This window comes from Cyprinodon tularosa, unplaced genomic scaffold, assembly GCF_016077235.1.
Source record: "Cyprinodon tularosa strain WSP-4 unplaced genomic scaffold, ASM1607723v1 ctg347, whole genome shotgun sequence".
NCBI lineage: Eukaryota > Metazoa > Chordata > Actinopteri > Cyprinodontiformes > Cyprinodontidae > Cyprinodon > Cyprinodon tularosa.
In genome coordinates this window covers 625,524-643,910 of record NW_024039060.1, presented here as the reverse complement: position 1 = coordinate 643,910, position 18,387 = coordinate 625,524, and the positions used below count along the sequence as shown (strand labels likewise).

General features: G+C 39.0%; 1 protein-coding gene across 2 annotated transcripts; it reads left to right on the top strand.

Moving 5' to 3' along the window:
* The first annotated feature begins 1,513 nt into the window (after window positions 1-1,513).
* Window positions 1,514-17,860, top strand: LOC119789775 (calpain-5-like). 2 transcript variants are annotated; one of them, XM_038294856.1, is made up of 14 exons: window positions 1,514-1,694; window positions 3,815-3,938; window positions 5,828-6,007; window positions 7,457-7,588; window positions 7,687-7,898; window positions 11,088-11,280; window positions 11,362-11,555; window positions 14,091-14,168; window positions 14,279-14,615; window positions 14,688-14,810; window positions 14,887-15,083; window positions 16,131-16,249; window positions 16,339-16,475; window positions 17,572-17,860. In XM_038294856.1, the coding sequence occupies exons 3-14, from the start codon at window positions 5,843-5,845 to the stop codon at window positions 17,746-17,748; spliced, it is 2,064 nt and encodes a 687-aa protein (XP_038150784.1). In that variant the 5' UTR covers window positions 1,514-1,694; window positions 3,815-3,938; window positions 5,828-5,842; the 3' UTR covers window positions 17,749-17,860. The 2 variants fall into 2 exon arrangements, with proteins under 2 accessions (XP_038150784.1, XP_038150785.1); XM_038294857.1 differs by lacking the exon at window positions 3,815-3,938.
* The last annotated feature ends 527 nt before the right edge of the window (window positions 17,861-18,387 follow it).

Below are 18,387 nucleotides of genomic sequence, written 5' to 3'. Positions count from 1 at the left end.
TGACAATAGAGCTGAATTTTGATTTTTTCTTCTAAAAACTGTAATAAAAAAAGAAAAAAAATACCCAAGGAACCTTTCAGTTCTGGTTTGAGTGCCAGCACACATCATCATGATACATTTTAGTATTATACCATTACAGGGGCCAATACCAGTACAGGTGCACTGGTCCCTGTTGGCTCCAGTCTAGAACCACCCAAGGCTAAAGCGAACTTATTGTCAAGACTACCCCATTACCTCCCTACTACAGTTCAGTTTCTCTTTATACGCCTACGTTTAATAAATGCAAGTCCAAGGTTTAACTTAAATTTACTCAAAAAACACAAGAATATGTTACATTAATTAAAAACATTGCAGCTAGGATAGAACAGAAATCCCTTTATTGTCCAACAATGGGGAAATTTAGGTGTTACAGCAGCAAATATGACAGCAAAAATGACCACAGACACGTGGTCCTTAAAACGTTGATAAAAAGAACAAAATAAGCGACAGAGCTATAAAATAAACAAAGTTGTACTGTACAGTGATTTTACAATATAAATACTGTGGAATCTGAAGAATAAATAATCAATATACGGTTGTGGACATTTTTATAGCAATGGTTATGTGAAAATAGCAGCAACACCAGAGATGTGCAAAAATGACAGCAGCATGTTATTAACTAACTAACACAGAAACTGTGAAAAAATCAGCATGAAAGTAGCAACTTATTGAGATTATTGGTAACAATGATGGTTATAGAGTCTTACAGCTGCTGGGAGGAAGGATCTCTGATAACGCTCCCTGGTGCATTTAGGGTGCAGCAGTCTGTCATTGATATTATACACAAATAATTCAAATTAAGTCCAAGGTTTAAGTTTTCAAATTTGCTGTAATTTACAGAACAATGAGCTTCAATTACTCAGTCAAATTAACTTTCAACATCTGGGTTTACTTGCTAAAAAGCTAGGAAAGAACAGAAGGTTATTATGCAGAGAATCTTTAAGATCCGAAAACAGCTGTAAATAAAATAAAAGGATGACCCCAAATCCCCCCTGAACAATTATACATGTTTCTCCATAAGTTGGTTATTACCAAAAGAAGAACAATAACCACAAATTTAACCATAACCCAAATTCTGAATCGATTTTACTTGTTTTTTTTTTTTATATGTGGATTACTTTGATTGTTGCAGAAATAATGAAGTGAATGTAAAGTTATAAATATTTGGATGTTGAGAGCTTCAGTATTTATTCCAGAGCCTATATTAAGGGGTCAGTTATTAAAATGAATAGAAGTCAGTCTTTTTTTATATTCTGGATATGATTCAATCGTTTAATGTCAGTTTGGTCCCTTTAAGTGTTTCCTAAAATAATCTCAGGCTAAAATTAGCTGCATGGCCTAATTTAGCTATTTCAGCACTTTTTGGTGTCTGCTGCTCAAACGTGTAAATTTTACATCCGATCAACATAACATTTGGCAGCGAGGCAGTTAAAGCATAAGGTGTCAGGCTCTTGGTTTCTCATGTGACAGGGGCAGCACGCTCACCAGCAACCGATCCTTCAGGGGTGTGTGAGGGAGACACAGCAGAGAAGGGAAAACCTGAGGGCAGAAGGTGAGCTGGAGGCACCATGGCGAGATGAGGACTGGATGGATGAGACATCAGAAAGAAGATAGAGGCGTGGGCTCGAATACCTGACAGACCACCGGAAGGATAAGTAAGTGAAGCCAGAACTCTTAGAGAACACCCTCGTTTATGCTGAGGCGTGGACGTTTAGACGCAGATGTGTGAAGATAAAGTATCAGAAACATAAGATTAACAACAATAAGCATATATTTTATAGGTGTGAGGTTATTCCCAGCTGCAACTGTTATGTCATCCTGCCTGGTGACCATATGTCTGTTGTCTGTGTTGAGGGAGATTGAGTTACACAGAAACACCCCACCTTCACCTCACACACTAGAAACACTGAATAAATTGTGACTTAAACACAAAAGCTCAAACAAGGAAATAAGAAAATTCTAGTTTTACTCTTTTTATTTAAATTTACAGATAATAAATAAATTTTTATCATCTTAAGGCACCAAATGTGCTGGACAGGCTCTGAGGACAGGGTTGTTAGAAATGTTAAAGTCTTAAGTTACTCTTCTTCCATTAATTATGATATATAGGAGTAAAAAACTAGTGGGAGAAAATGTCCAAATGTCTTGCATCCTTCCAAGCTTCTTAGTCAATGTAATGTATAACAAAGAACAAGACAAGATGACATAAAATCCTTCATTATAAAAAAAATAAACTGCTGGCCATTAAATAGACATAGATGTCAAAGCTGGTTAAAATTATTCTTTTTCTTAATTAAATTGTTATGTTAAATTGTTAATGTTGTTTTGCAGGAGAATTCTTGGTTTACACAAGGTTAATATGTTTCTGTCAAGGCTCAGAACTGAGAACCCAGAATTCGAAGCAGACAGATAAGCGTGATTCACGAAATACGTCGGATCTGCAACTCAGCAACAAGGGCGTCAAAGGCCGGAATTTCTGTGTAGGGAAAACTCAGGTTAGTGACCACAATTACGAGCGTGAGTCGCAAACATGGTTTTAGAGTTCAGTCTGTGCCCAGAAGAAGGAGTGGAATCCAGCCGGATAGTATACAACAGCACACAGCAAACGCCGCCAGGAGCAGGAGTCTGAAGGCTGCTGAACTGGCTGACATTCAGATCCAAGCGGACGAAGGAAAGTGGGACTTTTCGGAAGACGAAGCCAAAGCCGGTGTCGAAGAGTTTAACAGGAGTCCAGACCAGAAGATCAAAGATCCGAAGAGGTACCGACGGGAAATCCAAATCGAAGTCAAGAGTCAGGTCCAGGTTCAGTCCACAGGCAGAAACCAGCAGGAGTCCAAAGACAGATCAGGCAAACAAATACGAAGCAGGAATGGGCGGGCTCAAAAGTCAAAGGGCAGAACTGGTCTGGATCAGCCAATCAGAACAACAAAAGGTGCGCTAGAGAACTCTCAACAAAGGCTCAAATAATCTGGCACTGATGACTGGGATAAAGCAGCTTAAATACAGGCAGGAGTGGGTTAATAAGATCAACAGTGATGATAAACTGGGTGGAGCTAGGCAGGTGAATGGAAGAACCATTAAGCAAGTCACCAATGCCAAGGTCATGATAGTTTCTGATATAATTGTTATTAGCAATTGCTAATCAATTTGCTGGGTTTAATGAAGAAACTGCAAAAACTTAAACATGCTCTTCCTTTGTAATATCTTATTATCAGGTAAACTACATAAGCCAAGTTTTTTCGGGGTCAAATATGAGACTGTCTGCTTGGCAGCTTAAACTTACTCCAAATGGGTCACCAACAGAACAATGATATCAAGCCCAGCAGCCAATCTGAGGAGAAATGTATTTCAAACTTTGGATCTGCATGCTTTAAGATCTTTTTTATTAGTTTTTTTTTTGTAACGTTTTAAAGAAATTATTGCACAAATCCTAGATGCAGTTATCTTTAAAATCATTCATATACATATACATATACATATATCACACATTTAGGTTTAAAGTATCTAATAAGGTGGTAATAGTTGCAAAGAAATATGCTTTGCAAATACTTTTTTTGTGAAAATGTGAAAAAATAAAATTCATTGGGATGCCTTCCAAACTTAAAGACCTGGAACAAAAGGATAAATCAACAAAAAAAAAAACATGCAAGGGGAAGCATGCAAACTTTTTTGACAAGCATTTCTTTAATCAAAATAGCCAATAGCCAATACCTGATGCTATTTTTTTATAATTATATATTAATATTTCCTTTTTTGTTATTATTTTTTCCTGCAGGCTGCTCCATCTGTCTGCTCTGAATTTCATCCTGAGCACAGTGACAGAAGCGATGTGACTCCAAACAGAGCTCAGACTTTTTTGCTGGCATGCCCCCCCACAGCTTTTCATGCTATTACCTTAAGTAAGCACACACATTTACATATGCAATATTTACCAATGCAGCTCAAAGATTACTAATACATGAACGTCCAACAGATATTTCCAACAGCTGTACATTATGTTGGAGGAATTTAAGCAAAATATGTTCAGTTTTTTTTTTTTTTTTACTTTTCTGTGAGCCTTTCATTTTCCTTAATACATATTGCTTAGCAAAGAAAGATTCTAAGTTATTCCCCCACTTTCAGTCTTTATTTTCAGTGATAAAGATCACTACAATGATAATCCCGGTAAGAAAGCAACAACAACAAGGATCCACAAAAAAAAAAAAACATTCAACCTAACTTCCTGAGTGAAAGCTACATTTCATAGTAGTGCACAAGCATACGCATGTTGCAAGTGTTATTACATGCTGCTGTAATTAGATGCATTTCAGCTGTTGGCTACGATGTCTGTGGGAATGAAGTACCCCAACAACACATTATCAAACTTTATTATTTCCAAATGTACTTTGGAAAATCAAAGACTTACTAGTGACGGTTGTTAAGGATAGAAATCTCTGTCTTTGTACAGAAGACAAAACATCCATCCATCCATTTTCTCCCACTCCAGCCTTCATGGTCACAGTGGGGCGGGTGCCTATCTCCAGCATCTATGAGTGAAAGGCAGGGTACACCCTGGACACGTCACAAGTCCATCACAGAGAATCACATAGATACAACCTTGCACAAACACTAAGGACCTAAGGACACTAAGGACCAATTAGAGATGTAAATTAACCTATCAGTCATCTTTTTGGGAGGAAGCCTGAGTGCCAAGAGAGAACTCATACATGCATGGAGAGAACGTGCAAACTCCATGCAGAGAGACACTGGGCCGGGATTTAAACCCAGAACCTTCTAGCTGCAAAGCAACAGTGCTACAGACTGTGGCCCCGTGCAGCCAAAATATTTAAACAAAACACAGTGTAACACAGTGTAACTAAGACAGACTTAAAGCATCATAAAAGTCCCTAACTGAACCTGGTTTGACTTTCTTATTGTTTTACAGACCTTTTAAAGCAAACCAGCAGCTAACACACTACAGAGGTATTAACTTTCTATGGATTTCCTCACAAAATTATAAATTTAGGCCTAAATATATACATACAGCCAAACTCATATTAGTTTAAATGCTCCTCAGCAAGTTACACACCAACAGTCAATCAGGTTATTACATTTTTAATTAGAAAATTTATCCCTTTTTAACCATAATTAGGAAACAAAATTCATATTATTGTTCCACTCGTAGGCTGGATGGTGGTGCAGTTTGTAGCAATGTTGCCCTGCAACAAGAAGGTCCTAGGTTAGGTCCAGGCTAAGGTTCTTTCTGCATGGAGATTGTATGTTCTCCCCGTGCATCAGTGGGTTCTCTCTGGGTACTCCAAAGTCCAAAAAACATGACTGTTTGGATAAATGATATCTAAAAAAATATCCTTAGGTGTGTGTGCGAGCATGTTTGAATGTCTCTGTGTTGCCCTGGCAACCTGTCCATGTTGTACCCCAGTTTACCCCAATGGACAGGTGGAAACATAGTCAACAGCCACACCATGACCCTGATGGCTAAGCATGAGAATATGGAGGAATGCTTTCCCCGATAGTGATCCTACCATTAAGCATAATATATTGTGTATTTTGGTTGGCTAATGTTAGCCTGCTTTATCAATCCCAAATCCAATTAATCCAATCTAGTTTCCACCATTTTACCTCAACTATCAATTTCAATTGAAAGGGAGTTTGGTGCAATACCTCAAGAATCAGCTACTGGATCACCAGTGTCAAAGAATCAAGAGAAAAGCTCCTCCTGAAGATTTGTAACTCTCTTCTTTTCCAAATAGGCTATCCTTTTATCATTGCCTTTCCACCTTTATTTCAGTCATTTGATCTGAGAATGCTGGAAGCAGTGAATGACTTCCAGGGACAGAGCTTCAACAAGCTGAGGCGCTCCTGCCTGCGTCGAGGAGCGCTCTTTAAAGACCCATTGTTTCCCGCCACCAACCAATCCTTATTCTATAAGAGGGCACCCCCACCTGGAGTGACTTGGAAGAGGCCGAAGGTGAGTTTGACATGGACTAAAAGTCTCCAAAAATAACTCAAACCTTTTTTAGCAAATGCTTGGCTCCTAATTTGATAAATTCATCACTTCTCATCCCTGATCTAAATTAAGATGTAGCTTCAGCATACTGTATTTCAACGGAGGGGATTAATTAAAGCACTTTCTATAATTAGAGAGGTTGTCAGGCAGTGAAACAGTATCCCTCAGAGGAGATGTAGATGGAGAGTCATATCAGTGAGTTTCTAGTGTCTACAGTTGTGCTGAGAAAACTGTGCTCTCAAAAAGCTGCAGTGGTGTAAATAGACTGGCTGTTTTTATCACAGTGCACTGATGTGTTCAGTCACATGGTCAAACCAACCATTTTTACTTGAACAAAAGCCCCAAATTTTCACAACAGTGTATTACAGGTTTATTGTGATTTAATGGTCAACAATGGGTGTTTTATTTGAGTGGTTCAGGTGTACGTGTTCAAATTTTATATTTCTTTCTAGTCATTGTTTATATATAAAGTCAGGAATTTTATTCTAGAGTTTTGAAAGTTGGACTGCACGGTGGGGCATGGTTGATATTGTTGCCGTGTAGCAGCATGGTCCTGGATCAAACTCCATGCAGAAAAAAAAAACATCGAAGGGATTCAGATCAAGCCCCTGCATGCATAGGTGCCCTCCGGGTACTCTGACTTCCTCCTACAATCCAAACTATACAAGCTGGCTCTATGTAATGATGTCATTTATTTTAGTTCTTTAATATTTGTTGCAAAACCATCTCAGTGCTGCTTTAAGTGGTTGAAAGTTCGCTATGGCAGTTGAGTTTTCATCGTGGTTCAAGCGCGGCAGGTGTTGGTACAGGTCTACGTCAGTCGGACAGACTCACCATATCCCATATTCAGCTCCCTCAGGCACATCCCTCACTAGCGTGTCATCCTGTCTTCTGTGGGCTCGGCAGTATTGGCTTTGCAAATAGCTAAGTCAGCACCTCAAACTGATAAGGCCTCAGCCCACTGGGCTCCTAAAAGCCTACGTTGGTCTCCAAGATTAAAAGAGACTTTATTGGTCACCCGCCTGGAACAGCACACCAGTGGGGCGAAATTTCCATTTCAGCTTATCCAGAGATAGTGTCTGAGGCCTTCCTGCCGTCAAAGGCTCTGCCCTCCAGAATCAAAAGGGGGAAAAATATTACACCTCAAAATATCTATCAGTGGCATAACTATTAGCATCGCTCTGCTTAATGTCCATGCTTCAATAAGGCTATTGGCTAAGCTGGCTGCCACTGTCTCATTCTGACCACACCCCCGTTAAACCTCCACTGCTCATCCACATTTAGCCCTATCCCTCCACTTCTCCTTAAAAAGATCACATTGGTGGCATTTGGCAAACAATATTTGCTTCCCAAAGTTGGTCCAATATGCATTTTCTAACTTGGACCTTCTTTCCTTTCTCATCTATTTAGGAAATATGCAAAGACCCTCGTTTGTTTGTGGATGGTATCAGCACTCGTGACTTGCACCAAGGCAGTCTGGGTAACTGCTGGATGGTGGCAGCCATTTCCTGCCTGGCATCTGAGCCGTCATTGTGGAAGAAGGTTCTCCCTTCAGACTTGCTTCTGTTTTATCTCGATCTCCCACCTCTACCCTTTCCTCTAATGTTAACTTTCATTCCCTTTGCTTCTCCCCATTCAAGGTCATTCCTGACCACGTGGATCAGGAATGGAACCCAAAGCGCCCAGACTTGTATGCAGGGATCTTCCATTTTAGGTTTTGGCGCTTTGGAAATTGGGTGGATGTTGTGGTGGATGACCGTTTGCCGGTCAATCAGGATGGAGTCCTGCTCTTCTGTCGCTCAGCAACACCAAGAGAGTTTTGGAGCGCTCTGTTGGAGAAAGCCTACGCCAAGTAAGCAGAAGTAGAAAAACCATATCTAATGGACCGGGAGAGTTTTCTACTCTTAAATGTGATTAAATCTCTTACTTTCCCATATTTCCCCTCATATGGATATGAAAATTAAAGTTTTTAAAGCCTGGCAGCTATCTTTGTTCTTAAAAATCAACACTGCCTATAGTGCAATGGTAACTGATGGTCAATGATTTATAATAAAGGAGCAAGAACCCATTAAGGTTTGAGCCATCAACTTAATTTGAAGGTATTGTAGACGATTTTACTGAATTTTTTAAGACACTGTGTTTAAAAAAAAAAGCACATGCACAACCCTGTACCCACTCCTGTACGCTCTCGCTGTTCTCATAGATCATACAAACCTACCGTGCCTGAATGTCTGCCCTAACCCCTTAGTCCCTCAATCACTATATAGAGCGGGGACTATATAGTGGACTTTATAATCAACTTAGTTAAGTGACCATTCGGACAGATGGTCACCACTTTTTGCTCCCCATTGGTCATGTAACTCCTCCTCCGCTGCGCGGGGCCTGCACCATCTTAAAGCTACAGTGTGTAATTTTCAGCGACATCTAGCGGTCAGACTGCAGACTGCAGCAACATGAACGTCTCCCCCCCACCGCTTCTCCCCCCCAACAGTACGGCGAGCGTTACGGGACAAAATGTCTTCCACGACGTCGGAATCACCTACCTTCTCAAGTGATGAGGTTTGTTTACATAGATCATTTTACAGATAGTATTTCATTAGTCTGTTTAGGGTATAGATTTCATGTAGACTTAAGATAATAAATATACCCATTATTTTTTCTACGTCGTTGTGACGTTTTGGTGAGCTGCTTTGCATGGTGATATAAACAGACGAAGTAATTGTAGTCATTAGTTTAACGGCGAGATTGTGTTCGCTGGAAGAATATATATTCCCCGTTTACAGAGTCCAAGTCTTGTTTGTGGCACGGGGGTTACAAGGCAAGGAAGAGGGAGAGGAAGAGGGCAGAGAGGCCGGGGTGGGCATGCAGCTAGGGCCAGGCGAGGGAGGGGAGCCAGCGGGGTGAGAGCAGAGGAGGAAAGGCTTGAAGATCTCCAAAGGAGCCGGAGAGAAGTAACCGAGGTATATATCCAGAAAATTATTTTACAGAAAATTACTGAATCATTACCTGTGAAACGTCAGTGCTTACCTGTGCTGAATAAGTATACTGGAGAGTAACAGCATCATCACGCAGCATGTTATTGTTTTAGACAGGTCTGAGCATCCTGTACTCCAAAAACTGCAGTGATATTAGACAATTGTGTGTGTAGGATTAATTACCTGTCCAAGAGAAAACTGGCAACTTGAGCGTCACTTTGAAAACCTTTTTCCTCCACCAGTGACTTCCATCGTGGAAATGCCGTGCCAATGTTGATCCGTGTTTTTTGTCGTTTCTTGTCACGCTTGCGTTTATTCTCGTCGTGTTTCCGCTTCTTAGATGACGGGGGTTCGGTGTCCGCCGCTTTTCGTTGTGATACAGAGTAGGCATGATCCTCCATTCGTCTGATGTTTGGCCAAACAGTTTGCAAAGTCACTCACGCCTGCCGCCTTGTTCACCTTTCTTGTTACTGAGGCGCAGTATACCTGCTTCTTCTTCTTCTTTGGTTTCAGGCAGACTAAACGCTTCTCAGGCATAATACTGCCATCTATTGTTCAGTACCGTCTCAGTTCATCTCTCTCAACTTGCCGTAGTTATTTTCGAGCGTAATGGGAGATCTCGCAATCGCTAGTTTGTTGCCTCTGCGCTTGCCGTAGCGCAAAGATGTCTGCCTCCATGGCTGCGAGACCCGCTCCTATGTAATTATAAATAACGAATTCTAAGGCAGCGCAAATATTATGGTTAAAAGGCTGAGCTCATAGGTGATGATAAATAACATAGTTATGTATAATATATTAAATTTCTGACTTTATATGCCTGTAATTATTACACACTGTAGCTTTAAATGTTACATCCCCGCTGCTGGGTAGTGACAGCCTTTGGCAACAGCGGGCGGCTGTGACAGCAAAATCCCATAATGCTTTCAGAGGAGAGCTGAAACCGATACACAGATATACGCCTGACAATGTGCATGCGCACAAATAGATAGCTGATTTTCAGACAAGCACGTAGGAACAGCCTTACGTAAACATATCATCAGAATGATTGACGATGAAGAGAAGCACTTATTTTGATGATCTAATCAGAAATAAAAGATCCTCCTCTATACCTTTAAAAAATGTAGGAAATTAACTCTGAGCAAGAATCAATTCATCTGAACTGAGTTTAGAACTAGTTCTTCTTAGAAACGAACTTGTTTAAAGTAGGCCAGCTATACATTTTCTAGATCAGCTGGAAATAAGAGCTAGCATCTTGGACTAGCGTGACATCTTTAGGAGAAACCTTTATGGTAAATGCCGACAAAAACATTTTAGAATATTCTATCACAATAGGAAAAAGGATAAGTTGGAGAAGTCTGTGCAAAATACTGCTAACTAGTGTTGCGCCGATGCCATTTTTTGGCCCCAATACCGATACCCGATACCTGGCTGTGCAGTATCGGCCAATACCGATACCATAATAATGTAAAATAATTGCCATCATGGCTTTGTCAAGCCGCTGCCTACCTTTGTGAAGCAGGAAAAAATCTAATACAAAGTGAATCCAGTAGAACTTTTTATTGCCTACCAGGAATGGGTGATAATAGTTGAATAAACTTATGGCTCTCAAAATGGTATCGGTGCCCTATTTGTTGGTACTCGACGATACCGATACCACCATTTTAGGGCAGTATCGGTATCGGTGCATCACTACTGCTAACATGAAAGCAGGCCTCATAGAAACATCCACAATTTTTTTTAGTTTATGAATCTTAAAGTAGCCTATCATTTCACTTCTGGAATGATCATCCTACAGAGAATTAAAAAAGTATTGGCAAACCAAGCACTTAAGTGGAATTTGGCTAGAAATATGTGTGTAAAATTGAGCCTGTATGTATAATTGTGAACCTTTGATGATTAGGGAAAATCCACAACATTTAAACTGCAAAAGATGGACTTTTGTGTATCTTTAAATAATTATTCAGAACTATTACAAATCTACAAACTTTCTCATAAATTAATTAAATGAAATTTGGAAATTGATTAATTTATCTCAAGCAGGGCTCACTGAACCAGTTTGATTTCAGATTAAATGGCTGCTATGAGGCTTTAGAGGGAGGAAACACTGCAGAGGCCCTCATCGACTTCACTGGAGGGGTTTCAGAGCCTCTCAGCCTGGACTGTGAGGCCCTCAGCATGCACAGAGAGCAGAGGAAGGCACTCTTCCAGACATTAGCTAAAGTCCATGAGCACAAATCCCTCATCACCTGTTCCATCCGGGTAGGGCTTTTTTATCCTGCGGTTCTTCAAAGTTCAGAATTTATACTGTCCTACATTTTCAGTTTGCTTCACATTTGTCAGCCAGCAGAGGGGGAGACAGTGGAGTCGGTGTTGGACTGTGGGCTCGTACGTGGGCATGCCTATGGCATCACAGCAGTGAGGAAGGTGAGGCTGGGGGAGAATCTGCTGAGGACAGACGGGACGTCCCGTCTCTTTATGGTGCGCATGAGGAACCCGTGGGGGACCACGGACTGGAAGGGGGCCTGGAGTCAGGGGTGAGAACACTTTGAAAACTTTTCTTCTGACTGCTGAAAACGCTTTGTTGGAGCGTTAGGAATAAACCCTCAACGTTTACAGCGTTTTACAATGCCACTGCAACTTTTCTGGACAATTTCAGATGTTTTACAGCAGTTATGGAAAAGTTTTATAAGGAAACATCTGTTGTTTACATTATGAAAGTCTGAGAAACTCTGGAAATGGCCACCAAGGACCAGTAAAGCTTTCCAGAAGTTAAAACACTACTTGTTTATTTCTTATGCTCTGTCAACGTTTTCACAGTCAGGCTCATCTATAGCACCTTGCAAATGTATTCACACTCCTCGGATCTTTTCTCTTTTTGTCACAGTATACATATACAGTATATAATTTATTGTTTTTATTGTGATCTTATGTGATAGATTATCATACAGCAGGGCATATAAGTATATAATTAAAAGTAATTCAGGTTTCACTGTCTTAATATCTTGTAAAAACACCTTTGATTGCAGTCACAGCCAGAGATCTGCTTGGGTGTCTTCAACTGCTTCGTACATTTAAAGACTAAAATTGTTGCTCATTCGTTTCTGCAAAATACAGCTCAGATTGGTCAGGTTGGACCGATACAGTCAGTCAATATACATTTTTTTAATACACATCACAGCTACTTCAATGGATTTCTTTCTTAACTTTATTTAGGTCATTTAACATATCAAGTGTTTTCATATATATTAGTCCATTGACACCAATACGGTATATTTAGTTTTGTCCTGATCTATGAGATAAAATGTAATAGGTTTCTATCAAATGTCTGTACGAAAACAGAAATTATTACAGACACTAAACAACATATACAATTTATAAATACAATCATGTCTTGAATCTTATAACAAATAGGCAGAAAGTTCACATGATAAAAGCTTAAACGATTGAAGATCTTATCAAAGTCAGATATTACATTTTTTTTCCATAAATAAAGATTTTTTCATCCTGCGCTCAGTAAGGATGTTCTCACCTCTTTGTTTTTTTCTTATTTATTTAATCATAACCACAGCACACCTTGTTTTTCCATGATTCAGTGCATACTCGATGGCGCATACCATGATAAAATTATGGTGGTGTTACTTTACTAAACAGAAGCTTTTTTTACACTTTAACCTCAGTTTCTGTGACAGTCCATTAGAAGATGTTCATTTTTAATAACTGGACATGATTTGACATTTCTCTGTACCCACATAGCATATTTATAAAACTGTACCTTGCAGAGGAAACACAGTTGGAGATATTAATCATCATGTCTTAAACCCTTCAGTAATTAAAATTTAGGTTTGTTGATATAAATTTAGACTTGACAGCACGTGCAAAGCTTTTCTACATACTAGGAGAAGCCAGAAATGTGACATGAGCAAAATAGGTTTAAGACATTTAGCATGTTGAGTTTCATGATTTTGCGGATCATATGTGCATAATCAAAACAAAATTGTCTACTGTTACAGGAAGGAGGGATTGGTACAATGAGAAACAGGAGAATAACATGCAAAAGATGTTACCCTCTTGCACCTTGGCATTTGTAATCTTAGTTAGGGATGTCCCTATCTGATAATAATATGAAAACTGGTCCAATATCAGACATACTTTTAGTGTAAGTAGATATTGACCTGCATGCTTCTAGAAATGCCCAGCTTACTTACGCTTCTTCTTAAAGTTTCTGTAACCACTGTATTCATAATATATTGGTTAGTTGTTCTTATACTTATTGTTGTTAACTATTTTTCTCTGAGTAATATAACTTGATTCTTTTCTAGCACTCCACCTTAAAAAATTAGTAAGAAAAGTATTTGTGTTAATATCTAGGTCAAAGACCCAGTATCAATATCATATTGTAATCTTCACCACGTCTGCACCCGTTATCAATATGCAGACAGTCTCAGTAGATTCAGCCAAATCATGCCCACTAACTGCACACATGCAGTTTTTTTTTAACATTTCCACAAGCAAACGTTTGGTCTGATTGTTGAAGATCTAAGACTGCCTCCAGCAATAGATCATCTTTCAGCATTGCCCTGTATTTAGCTCCATACATTGTCCTGAATAAAATAAAGAATAACCTAAGCATGATGCTGCCACTTCCATACCTTCCAACAGGGATGATGTGTTCAGGATTATGTACAGTGTTAATTTTCTTTTTTATGTGTTGATAAAATAGTCCCAGAAAAATAATTATATATATATATATATATATATATATATATATATATATATATATATATATATATATATATATATATATATATATATATATATATATATATATATTTTTTTTTTTTTTTTTTTTTTTTTTTTTTAGGGGGGTCTGTGCACCGTTTTTTCCTACTCTTACTGATGCAGTGAATGTCAAACAATAACTGTAATAGACCTGTCATGAAATCCAAAAATAGTAACATTTTGAAGTAACTGACTGTAATTGGTAATGATGAATAAAGGGGAATAAATGCTTTTACCTAAATCCAACTGATAAAAGCTAATATTGTGTTGTTGCTGCACTCCCCCTGCAGGTCAGAGCAGTGGCAGCAGCTGAGCCGTGCAGAGAGGGAAAAGATGGGGATTGTTGTCCGAGATGTTGGGGAGTTCTGGTACCAGTTATCTAAATTAAAACACTAATATATATTTTTTTACTTACATAAGATTAATATTCTTTTCTCTAAAATTTCAAGAGAGTTCATGCTGATTTGTATCCAAACAGGATGGATTTCCAGGACTTCTGCTGCTACTTTACTGACGTGGTGGTGTGCAGGCTGGTGCAAAGGACTCTGCTGTGGCCGAGCTCTCATTGGAGAGAAACTCAAAGCTATGGGGAGTGGGCTTCAGCTCCAGCTGCTCCCACCACAGCACCTACTGCCATTAAGAGGTACAGCAGCACCACTCTGAATCTAAATACGATTAACAACAGGCCTGGAGGGACCAAGCAGAGAGGGAATGATGTAAGGGATGAAGGAAGGAAAAGAGAAGAGGAGATTGACAGGAAGAGTCGATGTGGGGGATGTATCAACCACAGGGACACCTTTCTGCACAATCCACAGGTAGATCTTATAATAAGACATGTCTAAACACAACCAAAATATAACAAAAGTATTCATGACGTTCTTTTTTAGTTCATGTTTGAGGTGCAGAGGAAGGAAGAAGAGGTGCTGATCTGTCTGCAGCAGCAGGATAGGAGGGTCTTAAAGAAAAATGGGGGAGGAGAAAACCTGCCCATAGGCTTTGAGGTGCTAAAGGTAGGCAGAAACACAGAAAGAAATGATCAACTGTTCTCTTTTCTTAAAATAGAATTCCCTCTTTAACCATCTCCAGGTGGAGGTAAACCGCTGCAGCAGGGTGCAGCATTTGGTGGAGCAGGCAGCCAGCTCCATCTACATGGACTCCCGCAGCGTGACTCTCAGAGGAACTTTGACCCCGGGTCGATACGTGGTGCTGCCAACCACCTTCCTGCCAGGCGATACTGGACGCTTCCTGCTGAGGCTATTCTCACACTCTCGTGTCCAACTCAGGTTAGCCAAAATGCCAAAAAAAAGTGCAAGTAATTAAGTAATTTCCCTATGGGATTTTTAAAGTATGTCTGATTCTGATTCTGAACAAACATAAGCTTCTGTGACCATAAATTTAGCATAACATTCACAGGAAGTTTGATTTATCTGATGTATAGCTTCCTACCAGAGGTAAACAATATCCTGGAAGTGACCCAGATGTACACGATTGGAACCAAGAGTCTGTCCTGCAGTTAATCTTGTTGGAGCAAAATATTTCTCACTGTAAAAAAAGAGATCCACAAAGTCAACACTGTATGTGTTAAACTTTTTAGTAGTATTTCTCGTGAAGAGCAGTGAACTTTCTGTTGTTTTGTTTGTTTTATTTTGATACAATGCATTATTTTTGTCTGCCTTCCCTCTTGTCCTATTCTGCTGTTTTGGTTGTTGTTTTTTTGTACATCCATTGATTTCTTCTATGCATTTACCCATATATATATATATATATATATATATATATATATATATATATATATATATATATATATATATATATATATATATATATATATATATATATATATATAAAAAAAACTAAGTGATACTTCTCACTAAGTATCACTTAGTTCTATTGCAAAATTCTCCTCAGGAGGAATTACACATGTACTATGTGACAACTAAAGAGAATATATATATATGATATACTATATTTGATTTCTTTTTTTTTCATCCATTAAAGTAAGAAAAAACATTGCTACACAGAGTATCAGTAAAAGAAAACATATTGCTACACAGAGTATCAGTAAACACAGAAAATAAAACCTTGAATATGTAAAACTTAAAACCAGAGGGTAAAGCAAAACCATAAATCCATTTAAGCACACAACAGATACACCATTTATTAGCCTGTAATGCTGGCATGAGAGAAGCATTGTTTTCCTTCCCAGAGATTCTGCATGGTTTGTTTATGGTTCCGTTTTCACTAATTATGTCTGTTCACAAAGGGAAGATTCAATACAACTGCCTGAATGTTCTGCTCATTATCCTGGTTCTGTTTTGGTTTTGTTAAAGGGAACTGAAGAACGACCTGCCATTGCCATCATTGTTCCAGTGTTTTCTACCTCAGCATGCAGTAGTCACCACAGTCCATCTCCGAAAAGCATCTGGACTCAGAGCCCCCAAACAGACAGGTGGCTTAACACATACATTTTAGCCATACATGCAGCCATCTAAGTCATGTTTTGTTACTTTGCGCCATATTTGTGTCTCTGGCCTACAGCTCCAGATGTTTACGCTGTGGTGCGATGTGAGGGCGACGTTGTCAGGACACGAGTGTTCAAAGAGGATGGAAACCCCGAATTCAACCTCCGAGCCATCTTCTACAGAAGATACCCTGACACTAACATTGCTGTCGAGGTTTGACCTGTTAAACTTCTCCAGCAACCGGACAGATCGATGCACAAACATTTAATCAATAAGTGTTTGACATTTTGACATGTTACACAGGAAAAACTGAACTTATACAGCCAGGGTCACTGAAGGTCATTTTGAACAGGAGGTGCTGTGAAATGTTTTTGGGGTTTTTTTTTGGATAAAAGACCTACAGTATATGAGCCTATAGGCATTTTAAAATACAATAAAAATAAAATGAGATTCACCACTTTATTGTCATATACCCTTCAGTGCACGCAAACAGGGTGTGTAACACACAGATATCATCAGTTAAAAGGTGAATATAGGCGCTATTTATTAAACTTCACATTAACAATGTAGATTTGTTCAGCAGGCATGAACCTGAGTCACTGTTTTTATTTCACATGTGACTCTATTAGCTCCAAAATCCTTTTACGCAAACCACAAGGAAATAATTATATTATTATACTATTTAAACGTTAACGAACAGTTCTTTCATGACCCCAGCAGGGATAAAGCATGAGAGAAAATGAATTAATGGATAAACAGTTTCTCACATCCATTACACAAAGAACCCGAGATCAAAATATCACTCTAAAATACTAGAAGATAAATTCTCTTATGAGTGGATGAATCATCAATGCGTTTCTTTGCCATATTTCCTTTTTTGTTTCTGTCATTAGATTATGTAATTTTACTAGTCTGCTGCCAGGAGCGGGATACCTCTCTTCTTAGAGACCAGCAGCTCTCTTGACGTTGCCATGACAACGTAACTTCAGTGAACTTGAGTTGATTAGGCCTTAAAATAATGAAATCAAAATCCAAATACGCATAAAAGTAAAATAAAAAAACTTAAAATCCTTTCCCGAAGTATTCATAAGAAATTTATAAATTGTGCAAAGATTTTCAATACATTTTTTTAAAATCTCCCTCTTGCCTTTAGGGCCCACTTCCCGCGACGATGTGATATCTCCTTGGCCTGTCACTAACTCCCGTGTATCACTTGAAATCCCAATAAAACACCATGAATTTGGGGTTTGTCTCTCAAGGCAAACAGGATATAAAAACAGTAACTGCATGTTTGTTTTTATATGTGCAGTTATGGAGCAGAGGTGTGCTGTGGGACTCTCTACTCGGAGAAGCCCGACTCCAGACGACGGAATCCGAGAAGAGCCGGAGCCTTGTGATTGACCTGCGTGGTGGGCGGATGGGTTTCAGACCAAGGGGCTGCATCCATTTGGAGACTTCCACCAGCATCTGCCTCACAGACTTGTGACAACATCTTCAGCGTTCCCATGGTAGTACCAAGATCAGCTGCGTGGACGAAGAAGCAAATATAAAGAAAAAGTATCTGTCAGGGAAATTAAATATACAGTAGTGAACCCTTTCATTGTGTTAAGAGTATTTTTTGGCTGCTATAAATTTTACAATTATTTTATCTTCCTATAAAATATGGTGCAATGACATCAATAGTTTTGTTTTTATTTTGATACAATAATAATTTTTTTTTATTTAAGGACATATATTCCAATGTATTAAAATAAAAAAAACCTTTTATGCATGTTTCTTTGAATCCATTTATTAACAGTAATTATGTTCAGAGCAAGTTCTACCCGTTGCATTGGTTGCAAAAGCTGCTCTTTAATTTCTAGCAAACTAAAGAAAATACTAATAAAGTCCAAGCTTTATCGAGAATAAATGAGTCATGAAAAAAAAGTTTTCTTTGTAGTGTGGTGTTTAAAATGATGATTCATGCTCAAGAAGTTATTTTGATAGGAGCTAGCAGAGCTGGCCCGCTCAGTAGGTGCAGTGAGCATAGACATTCATACGTAGACGCATCAATAGACGCTGTCTGCAGCGAGGCAGACGTGCCTAGAGAGAGTCCACCTTGGATCGGACCACAGTTCAGACTGTC